Genomic DNA, 19,567 nt, shown 5'->3' with positions numbered 1-19,567 from the left:
GCTACAAGAGGTTATGTTTCACACCCGTTTTTTCCGTCAGGATTGACTGTTTCTCCTGATCCATTCCACTGCTCTCTCCCCCAGCACACTATGTTGTGGCATTGTCATGTGTAAAGGCTTATGATGATTGCTAAATAATTTGAAAATAGAATAAGTGAGCAGAGCTTAAGTTGAGGTTTTCAACGTCTGTCAGTATAAGACAGCTGCAGGGTAATTTTCATTGTGGCGCGTGTGGTTTTGTGGTAAACGTGCACTTTCATTTGTCTAAACTACATGCTAAACTGGGCTGGTAGTTCATTATTTCAACAGGCCACGCGGAGCAGAATGAGCATTTGTCCCTTAAATTGAGATCTCTACATAAACAATGCCGTGCTTGTGTGTTTCGTAAAGGAACATCCGCAAATGTAAAATCATACAGCAGCCAAATACTAGTTTAGGTTCTTGCGCTGCAGGTGATGCAAGCCGTTGACGAGCACTCTGCTCATGCGCAGCACCCGCCAGTATCCCAGAAGTCCCTCTGTTAACGCAGCAGACACAACGAGTCTCAGTGACAAACATGTCGGACAAGAAACAGACTGTGGATTTGGGATTATTAGAGGAGGACGATGAATTTGAAGAATTTCCAGCAGAGGGTAAATAGAAAATGTATTTATATAGACGGTTGGTTGGGCGTTTTTTAATCTGTAGACATGTTTAGTTTAATTTAAACGGGATTTAGAATGGGCCAAACAACAGTGACTCAGCTAGCTACAGTAGCTAAAATAAATACACACTAGTGCTGGACTAGGCAAGTACGTTGCTAGCCAGGCTAGCTAGCGAAAGAGCTAAACTGCACCTTAACTTGAAGCTTTTGGTTTGCAAACTAGTTTGGGATTCATCATTGACTAACGTTACGTAATGTGATAAGAGATCCTAGTATGGCTATTATTGGCGTGGTTTACTTTTGAGATGTGGGATTGTAAACCGTTCATTCAAATAGCAGTTCAATCGTAAACTAGCTGTTCATTCGTAAACTAGCAAAACAGCTAGGCTACAGTTGACGCTGGGAATGACCATTTACCGTTCTACTACAACTGAAATGGTACCAACCTCAGTACACAGTCATAGTTAGCATGCTAACGACAGGGTAACAGATGTGTGGTAATCTCCCCCCCCCCCCCTCCTCCCCATGTATGGACGGGTAGATTGGACGGGGCTGGATGAGGATGAAGACGCCCACGTGTGGGAAGATAACTGGGACGATGACAACGTAGAGGACGACTTTTCCAACCAGCTCAGGTAACCCGCTAATTTAACCAGCTCAGGTAACTCGCTAATTTAACCCGTTTTGGAAGTTTTACCGATGAACGTAGATTATTGACCAGAAGCATTTTACTATGTTGCTAATACTTACATGTGCTAAGCCGTTATGTCATGTGGTTTTAAACAAATATGGTTCACATATTGGGCTTTTTATTGGTTTGATTGGACTGTTTGAAATATCCAACTGTTCCACATACACAGTGCATTAAAAGGAACGATTGTCATTCTAAATGGACAGTATCAAACGTATAGTATAATGATGTAATATCAGAATGTCAGCAGTGCACGCAGAGGTGCATAGACAGAAGCTTGAGCTGAGCTCCACATTCAGAAAAAGTATTAAGACATTTAATTAAGTCATGAGGCTACTCATGATGGGATTGGATACATGTCATCACTACACCTGAGGAACTAAAAGCTGCAATGTTTTAGACCAACCTGTAGCTTTGGATGAAAGCATCTGCTAAATGAAACATCCACTCATAATAAATATCTTCGTTCATAATAGATACTTTGAAAGTGTCTGATTGGTACTGTGTCTGGGGCGCGTGTTTGCCGACTGTTAGATGATCTCATCGATCTGGAGATGACATCATAGTTGTTTTAATCTGGCGGGAGCTTGCAGATTCAGCAGTGTGGAGGCCTGCATCCTTACTGTGGTTTCATATGAAACCCTGTAGGACACCATGGAAGACTGGCAGTAAAGCGTGTTTGCATTCACATCCTTGCTGTATAATCAATCGGCTGTTGTCAAGACTGAAATGGCCAGACTGTTTTGTTAGAGTGTTCTTCAGGCAATGACATGGCATTGTTTTATTCAGACACATTAGGATAGCTGCTATTAAATAATTTTCTGAAGGCTTAAGATGTCATTATTGTTAAAGGGTATAGCCCGGTCGGTACACTGTAAGCTAATCATCATGAAGCCATAGCAGCCTGTATTACGGCAGGTTTTTTCACTCCGATTTCATAACGTTCCTCTCAATCAATAGAGGAGGGCCCTTGTGTGTCAACTGCCGCCTCTAATCACCCTGTCTGACTTGATCTCACTTTCTCTCTTGCTCTCTCTCTCTGTGTCTCGCTTTCTCTCTGTGTCTCTCTCTCTCTGTGTCTCGCTTTCTCTGTGTGTCTCTCTCTCTGTGTGTCTCTCTCTATGTGTGTCTCTCTCTCTCTATGTCTCGCTCTCTCTGTGTCTCGCTCTCTCTGTGTCTCTCTCTCTCTCTCTGTGTCTCGCTCTCTCTCTGTGTGTCTCTCTCTGCCTGCAGAGCTGAGCTGGAAAAACATGGATACAAGATGGAGACGTCGTAGCTGGAACAGTGTTTGGACTTCCCCCTGGTAGAGCGTCCTCAGCCCTTCACACTGCAGGAGGGGAGGATGGAGATTGTTCATTTGATTTATTGTTCTTCTTTTTTTTGTAGGAAACCATAAAAAGTAAAATGTTGAGAAGGAAATTTGACTTGTGGCTGTTGTCATTGTTCATCCAACTGCCTCGATTTATATGAGCATGTTTAGATGCAGGTTTAAATAAGGTTTCGTACTGTAGATACTTTGTTTAAACAAGAAGACTCCACGTGCCCCAGTGCTCTTACTATTGTGTACCTCTTAACTGTCTGGTTTTACATAGTGTCAATTAAGCCACTACTTGAAAATAAATCCATAATTTGAAATGTTTTGTTTTAGCATAAAGACCACTTTGGTCCATGCCCCGATTTTAACATCAATTTAAATACGCTTTTTTAGGGCCATTGATCTCTAATATGACATTACTGCCAACACAACACTTAACCTACCTATAATAGTCTGGTAATTATTGGCCTTTGACACACTCAACATCAATTTTTGTTTCCACAATAGAGTTTTGTATGCATGGTGGTAGTAAAATGTCGAGTGCGGCCCAGAATTTTTATTTCTAGGGATGTTCTGTGTTTTCCAAATGCTTCTCCGGTGGATACACTCCTATAGAGAACTGTGAAATGAGCAGTCGTGGGGATTGAGTCAGAGGAGAGGCACACACTGAGTGTGTGTGTGTCAAAGCGGGAAAGAAAAGTGGAGAGGTGTTCATAAGCAGTGTGTGTGTGTGCGCAGAACGAACACACTGTCAGAGCCAGTTTGCCGGTTCCTGTGTGCAGCGTTCGGTGTAACAGCCCGACCCTGGGAGCGCGTGGGGCTGGGCTGAGTCCCTGAAGGAGAGATTATCCCCGGCCGTGTTTGTCAGAGCCAGGGAGGGGGCCACAGCATGGGGCCACAGCCTGGGGCCACAGCCTGCCCTGCCTGGGCCTGCCCTGCTGACGACCAGGCCCTCTCTTCCGCTCAGCACAGCAGGGATCCCGCTCTGAACCGGAGGCCAATTTACCCAGCCCCACTCCCCCGGCAAAATGATTTCTCCCTGCGCCGGTGGACTCTCGGTTCCAGGGTCCTAATGAGGTGAAATGGATGCCAGTAAGACCTGGCCTTGCTCGGAGGAGAGGCCTTCGTCTCCCCTGCGTCCGTCTGTCCTGTTATTGGCGTTTGTCAGATCGCGGCACCTTCCTGACGTCTAACAGACGAACTGGTACGTCGATACGAACCCAACTGTCAGAGGAGAACGTTGAATTTACAGATTAACGATTCCTTTCAAGTTCTGAATGGACACCATTGGTCTATTGGTACAACAGTTGGCAGTTTAAATTGCATTTTAAACATTAATATTTTAAACATTAAAATGTAAAACTTCAGTATTTAGTATTGGTAGATTAATTTACTATAATAAATCCATGATGGTAAATTAAACTGTTCTGAATAAAAGAAATATAGGATGAGATGTAGGCAGGCCCTCCTCTTAAAAAATAATGCCTTGCCATGTTTCTTGAATTGTGTTTACACAGGCGTGTATAAGGAGCATAAACGCAGCACCACATCTACAGATGGGTCACCAGTAATCCCCCATGAAGGCAGATTTTCTGTTGTCTCCGGAGATGAGACGCTCCCTGTTTACTCGTCATTATCACAAACGCTCATCTCATCACAGACCGGCCGCTCCCCCGTGTATCCGACCAGTCCTACAGATACATGATCATATCATCCTCTGCTGTTGGGGATTACAGAACAAGTTTTCATAAAAGGAGAGAACTGTATCCCCATACATAATGAAAAATAAGGTACCTTTCCATCTTAAAAAAAGAAAAACAGCCTTTATAAACTCAGAAAAAGGCAACTGAAAGCCCCTGTCAAGTGAATGTAAGGTATGACTTTCTCACACAAAAGGTACCTCAATCTGCCTACGCCCTTGAAACTTAAGTGGCTTGGGCCGGATCATTATTCTAACTGTTGGAAAACCAGCAGAGTGAGAGAATCGCTAAGTGAAAGACTCACTAGAGGACATTCTCGGCCATTTTGTTTGTGCTCGGAGCGTGTGATTGGTCCCTGGTGGTGTCTTGGGGCAGAACCCTGCGAGGCCCCCGGTATTCATTGCCACACTTGTGTCCTTAGCTGCGTCTTCATCCCTTTTATTCATCCCTTTAATCACTTTAATTTGCGTCTACATTTTTTTTGTCCTTCATTCATGATCCGCATGATTTACCTTGACTTGGCTGCTGGCCCCATTTTCCCAGTTATCGATTGATCACAAACTCAATCGCTTCGCAGGTCTCAAAGCGCCAGTAAGAATTTATTTTATAAGCTAAATCTGACTTCATTTAGAACCAATATTTCAATGTATCAAAGATTTTTTTGTAGATTAAATTACATCTCACAAAAGCAAGCTTTCTACCTGTCCTTTTGTCAAAACCGTGCAGCACAAAGGCCACACGACCACAAAGGATGATCTTCCACCACACACAGCCTGACAGGCAAAGCTCCTCAGCTGTTTGGATGTACTAACTAATACGCGGTTGTAGCACCACAGAGTGAGAGGGCAGAGGTATTGTTCTCCAGCCCACTGCTCCAGCGGAGCCCCCTGCTGTGTGGACATGGAGGACACACACCAGCCACCAAGGCTATATTTTCCTCTTTCTCCAGGCGCTGGTGGGCACAGCCATCGCTCCAGGCTCTCCTCCACAGCAGGGCTCTCCTCCACAGAGCCCTGGAGGAGGCAGCGAGGAGGCAGCGAGGAGGCCCGACGCGACGCAGGCAGGGAGTGCAGCTGCTACAATAATAGGGCTAATTGCACGTTTCTTTGTGGGGTCTGAAATTAGCGGTAGAGTGCGCTGCTAGCGACAATACCCCCAAAAAAACTCGAGCTGGGGAAGAAAAAGAAAAAAGGCTCTCGGAGGGCGAATAGTTGAGCAGATACAGACCATCTCCACCACCCACAGCTAGCGGCCCACACCTGCACGCCGGCACCCTCTAAAGTAAACACTGATAATAAGGTGTAATTACTTCAGAAAATAATAACGAGGAAGAGGACTCCCTCCTTCATGTGACAAAGGCCTGCCTGTTTATACCGGGGGAGGGAGAGAGGGGGTGGGGACTGGCAGGAGACAGAGAGAGCCACTCCAGGGTTGGACAGACCAGAGTCAAGGAGGACCAAGGGTTATTATGGTCTGGCTCGTGCTCTCGTAGCAACACAAAGGACTGACCGAGGGCCGGATTAGGAGTGCCACAGGTCACAGACACAAACCTAATCCCAGATTTCAGAGTAGAGATGAATGGAGGGAAATGGGGATTTCTTTCAGTGACAGGAAAGTGAACAGGGAGTGTTGAGGTCTCCCTGCAGTCTGTGGAAGCGGTCCGCTCGTTATAACTGTCAGGTCACACGATCGGTCCCAGTGACTACAAAGATCTAGATTTTGATTTCCCATCCTTCCCATCTGTTTCTCCATCTCTCCCTCTCGTAGGAGCACACACACACACACACACACACACACACACACACACACACACACACACAGTTTAAAGGGGATATATACTCATCATAGCATGTGAACATGACATTGCGCAGCTCAGACAGTAGGATCACAACAGCAGCTTCAGTGGTGTTTAGAGACGGCGGACCCTTAACCAGACTTGACATGTTCACACACAGCAAGCAGGCCGAGGGCATGTTTCCTTTTAACAGCATCACTGGAGGTTGAGTCACTATGAAAACACAGACTTAGGTTTTATGTCAGTCTGAATTATGGAATTCTCTTTTACAGAACTGCAGTTTATGACATTCCTCCTACTTTCCTTCTCTTCTCTCCTGTCTCCCTTCCTTTGGTCTGGGAGGAATTCCTATGGAACGGTTGTATAATCACACCATCAACACTGAGCAGAGCACATTTATGGGAATGTGATACAGGGATCTGGAGGCACTGATCCAACACTCTTGTAATTACGAGGAAACATTGTCTATCTACAGTATCTATATAAACACCGTAGCTAATGAAATAATTGAATCGAACGGTTATTATTAAATAAGTAGGCCAATGCATCGTTGTTTATAACATGGGCCAACAGCTTATTTTTCTTTATGTTTAGACAACATTGAGTTATTCACATAAACATCCATTACCCATCATTTACAAACGTAAAATGCAATCACACTGAGTCACAAAGGTCACATTAATTTGAGCAGTAAAGATTTCCTGAGTGATCAGTTGTGCATCCTCCCTCATCGCCGTGCGTCCTGTTCTTCCTTCACACGGGCTCGTCTGATTAACAGCTAATAAACAGCGAGTCAGTGTTGGTGAAGAGCCATCTTCACATAATCATTAAACTCTACCATGTGGAACAGGGTTGAATGACTCTCTGAAGATGACGGTGTTTTTGATGTGATGTCCTCAGCAAGCCACCCTGCTGTGTCATCTTCCACCCTCCATCCACGCGTCCTTCCATGATACCCGGCAATTAGGATTTGTTTGCTATTTTTTACTCCTCTTCAGCCCCCTGTCCCCCCCCTCCTCCCCGCGCTGGCTCATGTGCACCGTGCGCAGTCATCCTAGTGCACGTAATCTCGTCGGACGGTGAGGGACGGAAAAATTAACAAAACATGGGAGACACTATGAGAGGCTTTTCACCAGGAGCAATTAGCCACTCTCCTGGTTATTATCATCTCCAGGGGATTATCAGTGGTCTGATAATTGTAATTAATCAATCATGTGGCTCACAGACTCTCCCACGTACGCTGGAGACACAAACCCCGGTGCCGATGACCAATCAGAGACGAGCGTTCAGCCCACTCCCTTGAGTTGTGAAAAGCGGGCCGCTTCATCGATCCATTTTATTCACGTTTAAAAGATACATGCAATTACAGCCAGTCCCACAGTTTCCAAACAATGGACTCATTGTTGGTGACCTTGCGCCAGGGTTCTGGGAATACTTTGGACTCCAGCATAACTGTCGTCAGGCCGCCAAGACCGACGTCCTCCCTAGAAACGATGCACCACACAGTCCGCTCGCAGCCTCGGCCAGCAATAAACTGTGGGCCGTCTCAGAACAATAGAGTTTACGTACCCCAAGGAAGATCTGCTGAGACAAACCAGCACAGGGAGGAGGGGGGAGGGAGGGGGAGAAGGGGGGGCGGAGCAGGGAGGAGCTGGGGTTCTGTCAGCACGGAGGAGACTGCCAACAGTACCGAGCCCAACAAGGAAACTATTAATCATGTGAGCAGCTGTCTGTTCACAAGACGACAACACAGCCCCACAACATGCCCCTGGGGCAGGACAAGCATCCAGCAGACTGCACAGGCATGTGCCCCCCTCTCTCACACACAGGACAAGCATCCAGCAGACTGCACAGGCATGTGCCCCCCTCTCTCACACACACTCGCACACAAAGATTTGCACACATGTATTCAGAGACATCCCCTTCAAAAACTGAGAACACACACGCAGTATGTGCATGTGTAAACGCACACGCACTGAGAGAGTAACAAAATTAGAAAATACCTCTGAAATGTGTACACACACATGTGCGTAACGTCCGGACAGTTCTATCAGACTACTGTCATCACAGACACGGCTGTCTTCTCCAGCACATCACAGTCATGTACCATCTCTGTTCTCATTCTGCAGGCCTCCACAGCCTCTCCCAGGCCTCCCAGCCTCTCCCAGGCCTCCACAGCCTCTCCCAGACCTCCTCAGCCTCTCCCAGGCCTCCCAGCCTCCCCCAGGCCTCCCAGCCTCCCCCAGGCCTCATCAGCCTCCCAGGCCTCCACAGCCTCTCCCAGGCCTCCACAGCCTCCCCCAGGCCTCCACAGCCTCTCCCAGGCCTCCACAGCCTCCCCCAGGCCTCCTCAGCCTCTCCCAGGCCTCCCAGCCTCCCCCAGGCCTCCCAGCCTCCCCCAGGCCTCATCAGCCTCCCAGGCCTCCACAGCCTCTCCCAGGCCTCCACAGCCTCCCCCAGGCCTCCTCAGCCTCTCCCAGGCCTCCCAGCCTCCCCCAGGCCTCCACAGCCTCCCCCAGGCCTCCTCAGCCTCTCCCAGGCCTCCCAGCCTCTCCCAGGCCTCCACAGCCTCCCCCAGGCCTCCTCAGCCTCTCCCAGGCCTCCCAGCCTCTCCCAGGCCTCCACAGCCTCTCCCAGGCCTCCACAGCCTCTCCCAGGCCTCCACAGCCTCCCCCAGGCCTCCTCAGCCTCTCCCAGGCCTCCACAGCCTCTCCCAGGCCTCCACAGCCTCTCCCAGGCCTCCTCAGCCTCCCCCAGGCCTCCTCAGCCTCTCCCAGGCCTCCTCAGCCTCCCCCAGGCCTCCTCAGCCTCTCCCAGGCCTCCCCCAGGCCTCCTCAGCCTCCCAGGCCTCCTCAGCCTCTCCCAGGCCTCCACAGCCTCCCCCAGGCCTCCCAGCCTCCCCCAGGCCTGGCCTGCTCTGGAAGAATGATGTTGAATGATGTTCTTCCTGACTGACAAGCGTTATGATATCAGAGGTTTCAGTCGTCGTGAACTGAACCGTGAGATCAAACAGATGAGGCTTACCCAAATGAAAAAGGAAATGTGCACTTTACTTCTTACTGCAGCATCTGTCTGCCAGTGTGTGTGTGAGCGAGAGTGACTGAGAGAGAGAAACTAAGAGAGAGAGAGAGAGAGGCGAGAGGCAGAGAGGACGGGTCGTTGTAAAGAAACAAGTCTAAATGCAAACTGCAGCAAACAAAGAGCTGGTGTGTATTTCAGGACGGGGCGTATGGCTGGAATCAGGTACGTCTGTCCAATCAGGACTGAGGTTACTGCAGGGGTCTCCAATCAGGACTGAGGTTACTGCAGGAGTCTCCGCTGAGAAACACCGCTACAGTCTGCTGGAAAAAACACACTTACAACCACTGCTACAGTCTGTTGGGAAAAAACATACAAACCACCGCTACAGAAAAGTAAGAGACTCACACTTGTTTATTTTCATCCTGTGTACTTTTTTTGGTAAAATGGTTTTCTTGAACTGTAGCATGCCACCCTCTGCTTTCTCAGAGAGGCTGATAAGATAGAATCCTAGATGGGGACATGAAATGAGAAACTGTACACGAGCTGTTTGAAATGAGGGAATATGGAGTGACTGGGACAGGGCGGTGGGGATTGGGGCAGACAGCAAGCCAAACCTTTCCTGTGAAAGGAGAGACAGGTAGGTGTGACCCAGGAGAGGGGCTGTCGTCAGGGTGACAGCAGCCATTACTGGCCTTCACCCTTCCATCGTGCGTTTCCTCGGAGAGCCTACTGTATATTCGAAATTATACTGAATTAACATCCACTGTCTTGTCAGAAACTAGTGCACACCCACCCACACATACGGTATGCACACACACATGCACGGATACACACACAAGCTCTCTCTCTCTCCTGTTGCAAACTCCTCAGCCAGCTGGTAGCTTCCCAGGAAGAGGAAAGCACATGAAGCCGGTGATCTTGTTTCCTTCAAAGACAACCCCCCGCCCCCCAACAATGCTTCTTGGCGGCCTCTGTGATCAGCGATTATGATAAAGCGCAGAAACCGAAGGGAAGTCTCCCCCCACCTCCCTCTGCTTCCCCCATACCCCTCCCCCACCCCCCCCTCCACCAGCAGGGCTGCTGCAGCATCTGGGTTCACTTATGCTGGGTTCAGGGTGGGACCTGTGCCCTGGTCTGCAGGTCTGAGGACCCTTGTTGTGGAGAGACTCAGACCTGCTGCCTGTCTGGACCTTCTCAAACCCCGTCGCCCCCGGACCCCTCCACCTCTCCCCCCCAGCCCACCCTCCAGAACCCCCCCCCCCCCTTCCTCCCGCTCAGCCTGTCCCTGCCGCTCTCCCCCCTCCCCCCCCCCCCCCCTCCCCCCCGGCCCACCCTGAGCCCTTCCCAGATGCCCTCAGGCGTGGTGCCCCCCCCTCTCTTGGGGCTGTGCTGTGCTGGAGAGTCCAGGCATGGTTAGTGTAACTCCTCATCTGACATGAACGATGCTAACCAGATCCCTCCCTCCTGCCTCCTCATCTGAGCTTCCAGAAAGCAGCCAAGTAGGAGGGGATGTGTGTGTGTGTGTTTTCATGGTTTACAGGTAATAAGAGGTAAGTTACAGAAAACACATTGACTATGAATCATCTTCCACAATACAGTTTGTTTTGCTACTTTTTCTTCGTCCTAATAAAAGGGCTGGGATTTGGTGAGACTTGCCATACACACTGTCTATTAACGAAACTCTAATTGCCATGTTTGGCAAACTTCTGATCGCTCCCATAGTTCTGTCACATCAGTTCATCCCTTAGCACGTCTGAATGGAACCAGAGTGATTTTGACTGGCTCAGTTAGGATGTTGTTCAAACACAGAATTATATCTGAGTAAACAGAGAGGGCTGGTCAGGGGACAGATTTGGTGTTTGCTATGCCAGTCTGGTGCAGGAGGAATGTGATGCTACTGCAACCTGACGGCTTAGGATGATTGGTAAGACTGGTGGTGGCCCCCCAGTGGTAGAATCAACTCCCCACCTCCATCAGAGACACTGACTGTCTCTCCACCTTCAAGAAAAGGCTCAAGATGCACTTGTTCCGGGAGTACAACGGTACTTAGGAATGGTTCGCTTGACCCGATGTTAGTTTCCTCAAGGATCACAATGACTCTTGCTTAGAGACTTGTTGCTCTTGTGGTTAGTGGTAACTGACTTAAATTTTTGTACTCGCTGTGATATATTGTTTTTATTATTGTTGCTTGCTTTTTCCACAGGTACACTTGCACTTATAGCAGTTCATGTTGTTTAATTGTAACTTGTTTAACTACATGCTCTTATGGTTCTTCCCTTTGGCACTTACTTTGGTTGTTCACAATGTGTGCTTCATGTTTTGGCTACTCGCAATGTTTTGTGGCTATCTCGTTGTTATGATCAGTGACCTATGCACTTTGTAAAGCTCTCTCTTGGAAGTCGCTTTGGATAAAAGCGTCTGCTAAATGAATAAATGTAAATGTAAGACGTTTCTATTTTAAGATATATTTTGTGGCATTTTCCATCCTTTATTGGACAGTTTTTAAAGTGAAGTGTGACAGGAAAGACAGGGAGAGAGAGGTGAAGACATGCAGCAAAGGGTCAAGGATTCAAACCCAGGCCGCCGGTAAGGCCTCATCAAACCCAGGCCGCCGGTAAGGCCTCAGCCTACATGGTACAACAAGTCTGTTCTCAGATTTAACAGATTTCTAATTGAAGGCTGATTTCCAACACGTAGTAAGGACAGAGATATTGTGGATATTAATAATAATATTACATCCTCTGAGAGCTTCCTGTAGTCAGAACAGAGATGGATAATTAGTTATACTGCCAGAAACAAGACAGGTGGACAAAGTGGATACTTTCTATAGCGGGAAACTAAATATAACCTGTCATTACAGTTATATGTATCATAAATGAATCAGCATATGAGCTGTCATTAAATACTTTTAGATTTCTTCGTACCATAACTTGGATTGTATGAGAATTATGTTTTTTTTCCTTTTTAAACGATGGCTGTTCTTTCCTGGCTTCCACTAATGCAGAACAGATTTCCCCCAAACCTCCCACTCTGGATGGTTTGTCTCCAGTGTGGTCTGGTGGCAACCTCCTACGTTATATAAAAACTGCTTTTGGTGAGCTGTCAGTTCGCATGGTTTCTTGTTGTTGCACACGGTTCAGTTCTTTGCGTCACACCGAGAGCACTATCTTGAAGGCCCAGTGCCACAGGGTGTTTCACTGTGACGTTTATGGTTAGAAACATTCGTGAGCTGAGATTTCAGACTTCAGAATAAACTTTGTGAGTTCAGGCTTGACATGGGCCACAATGTGCCCATATCGGGTCATTTAACAATACATATGTTAATCACACAACTTGTCCAATTCTGATCTCCAGTCGGTTTTCAATATGGGGTTAGGAATACTAAAAAGGTTTGCTAACCTCACTAATAGACAAGTTACAAAGCAAGGCCAGAGGGTTCTTTTAGATCCAAAACGTTCTCCCTTTCCCCATGCTCATAATCATCTGAATCTCCTTTCATTGCATGAATGCATCCATGGGATTCCATTAAAGCTTCCCTCCACATAAAATACAGTCTAAACTTACTCTCTACTCAGAAGTCACAAAAGAAACAGAGAAAAATCATATAAAAACCCTGGTGTGAGTATTACTATAAAGCTGTCCAACTATGTGAGTCCACTTAAAGAAAGAAAAAAAAAGACGTTTGAGTGACTGACAGACGAAAGCAATAAAAGTAAGAGTGAACTGACCATTTACAGCCTGGGCCTATCAGGGAGGGGATCATTAACCTGTCAGCGTTTCAAACTGAGACACAACTTTATCGAGAACACATCCTCTCATCTCTGTTGCTTTTAATAGAAAGTCTTTAACCCCTTCAACCCTGAGGGCCCCCCAATTATTGACCAGTAATAGTGAGTCTCTGGTTGGCAAGGGAGGCCCCAAAGTGGCCTATTAATCATTTGTTTATAACTTTAGAGTCTATTTTTAAGATGCCGGATTTAGGGGGTTAAAAATAGAGGCTCCTGCTTGCGACGAACGTCTGTCGTCATCAGTCATCCTGTCAGGACGCGTGGGTCCTCGGGGAAAGACCGAGGTGACCCTGGGGTTATGACGGATCAAAGGTTATTGGGTTTATCCCTATTATCCAATCACCACGGGAGGCCATGTCACTGTTTACCCCCCATAACAGTGTTTATTTACGAAATCTGTCTTTAAAAAAGGGAAGAAAAAAAAGTTGTAATCTCTGAATGTTTCTCATGTGAATATATTACAGTTCGGTGATGTTCTCACGAACCCGAGCGTTTATATTTTATTTCTGAAACGATTATGGACGATATACGAGGAACTAATGCCCACACAACATGGCTCCTTAGGCAAGCTACAGTAAATGCCACAAATAAGTGTCTTCAAATGTTAAGATTGGCAGTGCGCTATAACATGTCAAGAGATCAAATCATCAATCTTGTCAAATATTGTCATATGATAAAATGAAATACAGGTTATAAGATTGCATTGGCTCATAAAACATTACTTACATCCATTTTTCCAATAAACGATAGACTCGGTGCCATCAATATTTGCAGGGGATGTGGGATATGCCCGGGCCAAGGCCAAGGCCATTTTGCGAAGAGCAGAGAGCCTGCTGGGAAAAATACAGGTAGTTCCTGCTGGGCCTCCGGGAAGCTGAAAAGCCACCGGCAAAAAGCTATGAATTATTTTGAGCGCTAAATGCATTTTCTTTGAAGACCATCGGCCATTAGAGCCCTTTTGCTCCCTTTTAAATTGTTTTTATGCTGTGAGTAATCTTAACCTTTGCTTTTGTAGTCATGGAATTCTCTTCCTCTCTCTTTTCCTCTTCTCCTCTCTCTGGAACAAAGCGATGGGTTGGACCGGCAGGAAATAAAGTAGGCTATAGGACTACAATTTCTAGGACCGGAGAGGAGAAGTCCATTTCTTTTCATGCTTATATCTGCAGAGGGAGATTGTCCTCTTTAGACAGTCACTGTATAGCCACGGAATTAGGTTAACATTTATGAAGTTCAGATACAGACGTGCATTTGTTGCCTGATATGTAAATACGTATTATTGTAAAATAATGTATTAACTGATTATTCCGTTAAGCAGTCACACGTACAAACACTGTAACGCGGACGTTACAGCGTGGCCGGTTGTTACCACCTGACATCCCCGGTTGACCGTTCCACACACCGAGTGCACGCTTCATCCGCTGTTATCCCTTTCCCCCTCCCGCGCGTGATTTCCATGGGAACGTCGTCACGCATAAGGAAGCGAAGCGGTTTAGTTGACAGTAAGCTTGTTCACTATGGCTGCGAAGGTAAGCTTACTTTCTGCCAAGAATAATTAGTCTTTCTGCAATTAAACATTTGGTAAAACAGACCAACACGGCCATGATGCACGGACATTAAAACAAAAAAGAACAATTCCTGCCTTATCAACTAGCTGGCCAGAAGACTATCTAGCGAGGTGTTAGCTGGGCTAAGAGGATGTTGGAGGTTATCATTAGCCACCCCGCAATGACATTGGGGCTTTATAGTAGCTAGCTAACGCTAGGTGCCCTATACTACCTGCTGAAGTCAAAGTCAGCAAGCGGTGCAGGAATTCCAAGTGATGCAAACTACTACTGAATGTCAGAACATTATGCAGATTTATGTTTTCCCACCTGTGACACTGTCTGTATCATATACAGCCGGTTAATAACGTGCCGTTGCTTAGGAACCTGCACCAGACAATTATAACCTTGGTTAGCAGCGATGCTACACTGGACAGTATTCCATCCACAGACAATACTAGCGAGCTAACGTTGGTCCGCGTGCGTCAAGTTTAATTGCCGCGCGAGTTATCAAAACTTCTTAAACGTTACTATGTGTGTCACGTGACATCTCGAGCGACGCTTGATTAACAGGTGGATGGAGAACGTTATGAAGCATCATTCCACAAAATTACAGCGTAAAAAAGAAAAGAAAAAAAGAATGAGAATGTTTTTATCTGTAACTAAACGGGAAATGACAACGTTGAATATCACTTTATTCTCCAGGTATTCTTAACGAGGAGAGCTGACCCCACTGAGCTGAAAGACATTTTCTTGAAGGTGAGTTCAAGAAAGTATTTTGAGTAGGCCTATTTTCCGGACACCAATAGCCCTCATTGTGTTGACATGGTGTGTGGTGGTTTCAGTACGCAAGCGTTAAGAAGAACGATGAGCACTTCATGTCACCGGAGGACTTCGTGTCACGGTTCCTCCACGCGCACACGGACGTCCGGTTGTCTGACGAGGCCGTGACTCTTCTAGCAGGGGTGGTGGATCAGAAGAAGGATGGGTGAGTGTTGGTGACCCACCTTCCAAACATTCATTTGACACCTCGTTTTTTTGTGACAAACCACATGAGCTGGAGGTAATTAAGATCAGAATTGTTTGAACCTTGTCAGCGGTTGTGTAGAAAAACAAATTGGGCCAATAGAGCACAACATCCCGTTTAATCGTGGATTAGAAAATGATAATTGCCTGTTTTCTGTCATCTGCCAGCACTACTGGTTCCAATTTAAACCCGTTTTTAGAGTCTATTAATCTTACACAAAGTTATCCTATACAGACCCGTAGGCCTTGATATAGCTTAGCTTTATAGATAGCTTTCTAGTAAGCCCGAAAGAACAGTCAACATTAAGTAGTCTATTATAGCATAAACAATTTTATTTTACCGTTTGTAACAATTAAAGGTATGTTAGAATTTTTAGCTACTCTTAACAGTTTCTAGTGGCCTATCTAAACCTACAATAAATAATCTAAACCTAAACAGGTCCTTATTCTATATGCGCTTTGATTATCATCAACAATGTATACAATAAAAACAAGAATGAAATAGTACTGGATTACAATGTACCTATCGTGGAAGACCAACCTAAACAGCTTGTTTATTCAAACAGACTCCCATCCCCCTTTCAGGTGCTTTTCCTTTCAGATTCACCCCCAAATTATACCCCCTCTCCCCTTCAACCCTCACCCTTTTTGTACATTAATATGTATGTTTTTAATGATACATAATGATGGGCAATAAAATGTTTTGGTGTGTGTGTGTGTGTGTGTGTGTGAGGGGGGTGGGTGGAGGGGAGGTTCAAGTAAAAAAATAAAATAAAAAATAGCGAATGCGTTGCCACGGCAACCACCTGGCCCGCTCAGACAAGAAGAGCAAAGTGCATGTGACCGTGTTGGAGCGCGTCAGTATGGCTGCTTTAAACACAGGAGGAGAGGGAGGGAGGAGAGCGAGAGAGGATGGGGGAGAGGGAGGGAGAGAGGTTGAGGGAGGGAGAGAGGTTGGTGGAGGGAGGGAAAGGATGGGGGAGAGGGAAAGAGAGGATGGGGGATAAGGAGGGAGGGAGAGAGTGGATGGGGAGAGAAAGAGAGAGAGAGATAGGAGGAGAGGATGGGGGAGGAAGAGAAAGAGAGATGGGAGGAGAGGGAGGGAGAGAGTGGATGGGGGGAGAGAGATTGTAGGAGTGGATGAGGGAGGAAGAGCGAGAGAGAGAGAGAGAGAGATGGGAGGAGAACACAGGCTCTGTAATTGCTGGTGCCATTCAGCAGCACTGCTGCAGTGTGTCTCTGGCACAGGATAAATAGCGGACACGCGTCCACTGCTGTTAGGGGCTAAATCTATTAGGGACCCTGGCCCTGCTCTGGATCCAAACCTCCTTTGGTTTTGGTGCAGAGGATTGGAGGCGTGAGTGAGTGTATGTGTGTGTGTGTTTGTGTGTGTGTGTGTGAGAGAGACAGGGAGAGAACAGAATTGCCCGTTTTTAAAAATATTTTTTTATCATTACTCTCAGAAATCACAGACCTTTGTCGTTTGTCACCAGTTGTTTGCTGTTTGACAGAATAGGTTTCTCATGATGTACACTTTTAGGATTCTGTGTGTGTGCGTGTGTGTGAGAGAGTGCTCATATGTTTTGCCTGTGGAACCCAAAAGAAATGAATGATTTTCATAGACAATGAAGGGATGATTACAGTATATTCAATGAGCAGCATAAACAATGGATGAGTGTCAACATCGTCCGTTTTTTAACTCGTTGATGAAAACAGGAATGCATTGTTTTTCAAGTACAGACATGAACCAGTTGAGTGAGCCTTTCGGGGTGTAAGAAAACAACAGCGTTTAGCAACTGTGTTTTTGCTTTGATTCAGCATAGGCTTACTCATTCACTCACAAACTCACTCTCTGTCGCACACTCTCTCTCATTCAACCCACTTCATATCTGAGAAAACACACAGGTTGTTTGTTTGTGTGTGTGTGTGTTGAGGCTAATGTGACTGCTGCTGGTTCACTCAGGGAGGATTCCATTTCAGAGAGATGAGTCCGCTGTAATGGTTTTACCTCTGTGTGTGTGTGTGTGTTTGATGTAAACAGGTTTTCTCTCTTTCCCCGCTGACTTTGTAAATCAGGTGATAGTCAGAACTGCCAGTCAGAACTGCCTGGGAATGTAATGGAGGAGAAGAAGAGAAAGTGATTCCATCTCTCTCCCTCTCTCTTCACGCTCGCTCCCTCTCTATCTCTCCCTCTCTCTCTCTCTTCACGCTCGCTCCCTCTCTATCTTTCTCTCCCTCTCTCTTCACGCTCCCTCCCTCTCTCCCTCTCTCTCTCTCTTCACGCTCGCTCCCTCTATCTCTCTCCCTCTCTATCTCTCTCCCTCTCTCTCTATCTCTCTTTCTCCCTCTTCCCTCACTTCCCTGTCCTGTCATCTAGTCAGATTGACTTTCCAGAGATAAGATGCACTGTGTTCTGCAAATCCGTTCAGCACATTTGAAGACATCCCTGATGATGTCTCTGGCCGTATATTAACCCCGACCCCATGTCTTGTTCCACCTTCCTGACAGAAAGCAGAAACCCTCCCGTCTGTTGGGTGGGAAGGTATCTGTAAACAGAGCATGTGGGGAAAATAGCAGTGCAGCTGTATGTGTGTATTCTGGTCAGGTCTCTGGGGAGAGACATCAGCTATCACAGTCACCCCGCGCACACACGCACACACACACCTTACCCCCCCAGCATCAGTCAGCTGTGGGTGGAGTAGGAGACTGCTGAGGACCGTGGGGGAGACGGAGATGTGTTAAAGACGTCCTTTCCCCTCCGCCTCACCCCCTACCTCCCCCCCCTTCCTCCCCCCTGCTGTCACAGGTAAGAGCTGCAATGCTGTCCCACACAGTCCTGTTGTAAACAGTGTTTGTAGGTCCGTTTAGTTTAGTTTTTTACGGCGCCATGTTTGCAGGCCAGGCAGGATATTAGGGATGTTCACTGACAGGTCATTGTGTGTTTCAGTTCACTGTTTCAGATAATGCACGCAGAGGAAAACCCTGGTCACATGAGTTGATGGTTGGGAGATGCTGCTGTTGATTGAATTACAGAGTCTAGTTTCAGGCTACGCTGAGATGGTCATCACAGGGCTGCTAATCAACCATCATAAGCTGCATCCTTGGGTAGAGAGCTGTATGTGTGTGTGTCTCTGTGTGTGTGTGTCTCTGTGCCTCTGTGTGTGTCTCTCTGTGTGTGTGTCTCTGTCTGTGTGCCTCTGTATGTGTGTGTGGAGATGCCCCCTGGATCTCTCTCTGATCTGCAGTGGTATAGTTTACAGTAAACGGTCATTAGTACAGTACGTCTGCAGGAACAGACACACAGGCCAGCACTAACTGATGCGTCTGAAACAACTCGCTTCGTCAATGTCCCTAGTCAGCGATCCGCCTGTGTTGCCAGAGCTCCGCAAGCTCTCACACAATTTCTCCTCGTGAATTAACTAGTCCCAACCGCAGTGTAATCTCAAGAATGTATTTATGTTACAGTTTAATTTTTTATTTAATTGTTCAGTGTGGTTCCAGCCAGGCTGGCAGCTCTTGTCTGCTTTGTTTTCTCCTGGCGGTGCCTGGACCCAGCGCCACGGCTTTGTGCCCCTCGCCCACTCCTGAGCAGCGGGCCCAGCTCGCAAACTGCCAGCTTAGTTAATAAAACAATTGCTCTTGACTTTTGAGGAAGGCGGGCTGATTTCTCATGGACGCAGAAAGGAAGAAAGGCAGAAAGGCAGAGAGACCGATTTTCACAGTGACTCTCTGTGGAATTTAATCGGTAACAAAATTAGTGACCACGAAAATGTAATCATCTGTCAGCTGGAAATTGAAATAGATATAATAGACGGATGCTCGGGGGATGTCCCGCGAGCACAGACACCCAGGGTCATTATTGGATCCATTTGTTGGAATTCATAATGGACTTGTGGCAACTTTGAACCGAGGATGAATAAAGACTAGATTGCGCTGTCCCCTGGGTCGCCTGGCAGACACCACGGTGTTCTGTTATGGACGAGTGCAGGGGTCATCCACCGCTCCTAAGATCCATGGCTCCATCGCCTACTGCAGATCATGGTGAGG

The 19,567-nt window shown here is 46.9% G+C and overlaps 2 protein-coding genes across 2 annotated transcripts in view; both read left to right on the top strand.

Annotated features, from left to right (window-relative positions):
• Nucleotides 1-475: 475 nt before the first annotated feature.
• Nucleotides 476-2,753, top strand: sem1 (SEM1 26S proteasome subunit). Its single transcript, XM_062446122.1, has 3 exons — nucleotides 476-632; nucleotides 1,185-1,278; nucleotides 2,568-2,753. The coding sequence occupies exons 1-3, from the start codon at nucleotides 557-559 to the stop codon at nucleotides 2,608-2,610; spliced, it is 213 nt and encodes a 70-aa protein (XP_062302106.1). The 5' UTR covers nucleotides 476-556; the 3' UTR covers nucleotides 2,611-2,753.
• An 11,602-nt stretch (nucleotides 2,754-14,355) lies between these two features.
• Nucleotides 14,356-19,567, top strand: part of LOC134040685 (electrogenic aspartate/glutamate antiporter SLC25A13, mitochondrial) — a 37,563-nt gene continuing 32,351 nt past the window's right edge. The window contains exons 1-3 of the mRNA XM_062486713.1: nucleotides 14,356-14,479; nucleotides 15,200-15,253; nucleotides 15,340-15,482. Coding sequence (XP_062342697.1) covers nucleotides 14,468-14,479; nucleotides 15,200-15,253; nucleotides 15,340-15,482 — 209 coding nt within the window. The 5' untranslated portion in view covers nucleotides 14,356-14,467. The remainder of the gene's footprint in view (nucleotides 14,480-15,199; nucleotides 15,254-15,339; nucleotides 15,483-19,567) is intronic.

This window comes from Osmerus eperlanus, chromosome 20 (genome assembly GCF_963692335.1).
Source record: "Osmerus eperlanus chromosome 20, fOsmEpe2.1, whole genome shotgun sequence".
NCBI classification, from domain to species: domain Eukaryota; kingdom Metazoa; phylum Chordata; class Actinopteri; order Osmeriformes; family Osmeridae; genus Osmerus; species Osmerus eperlanus.
The sequence above is the reverse complement of the archived record's forward strand: the minus strand, read 5'-3'. Positions and strand labels throughout refer to the sequence as shown.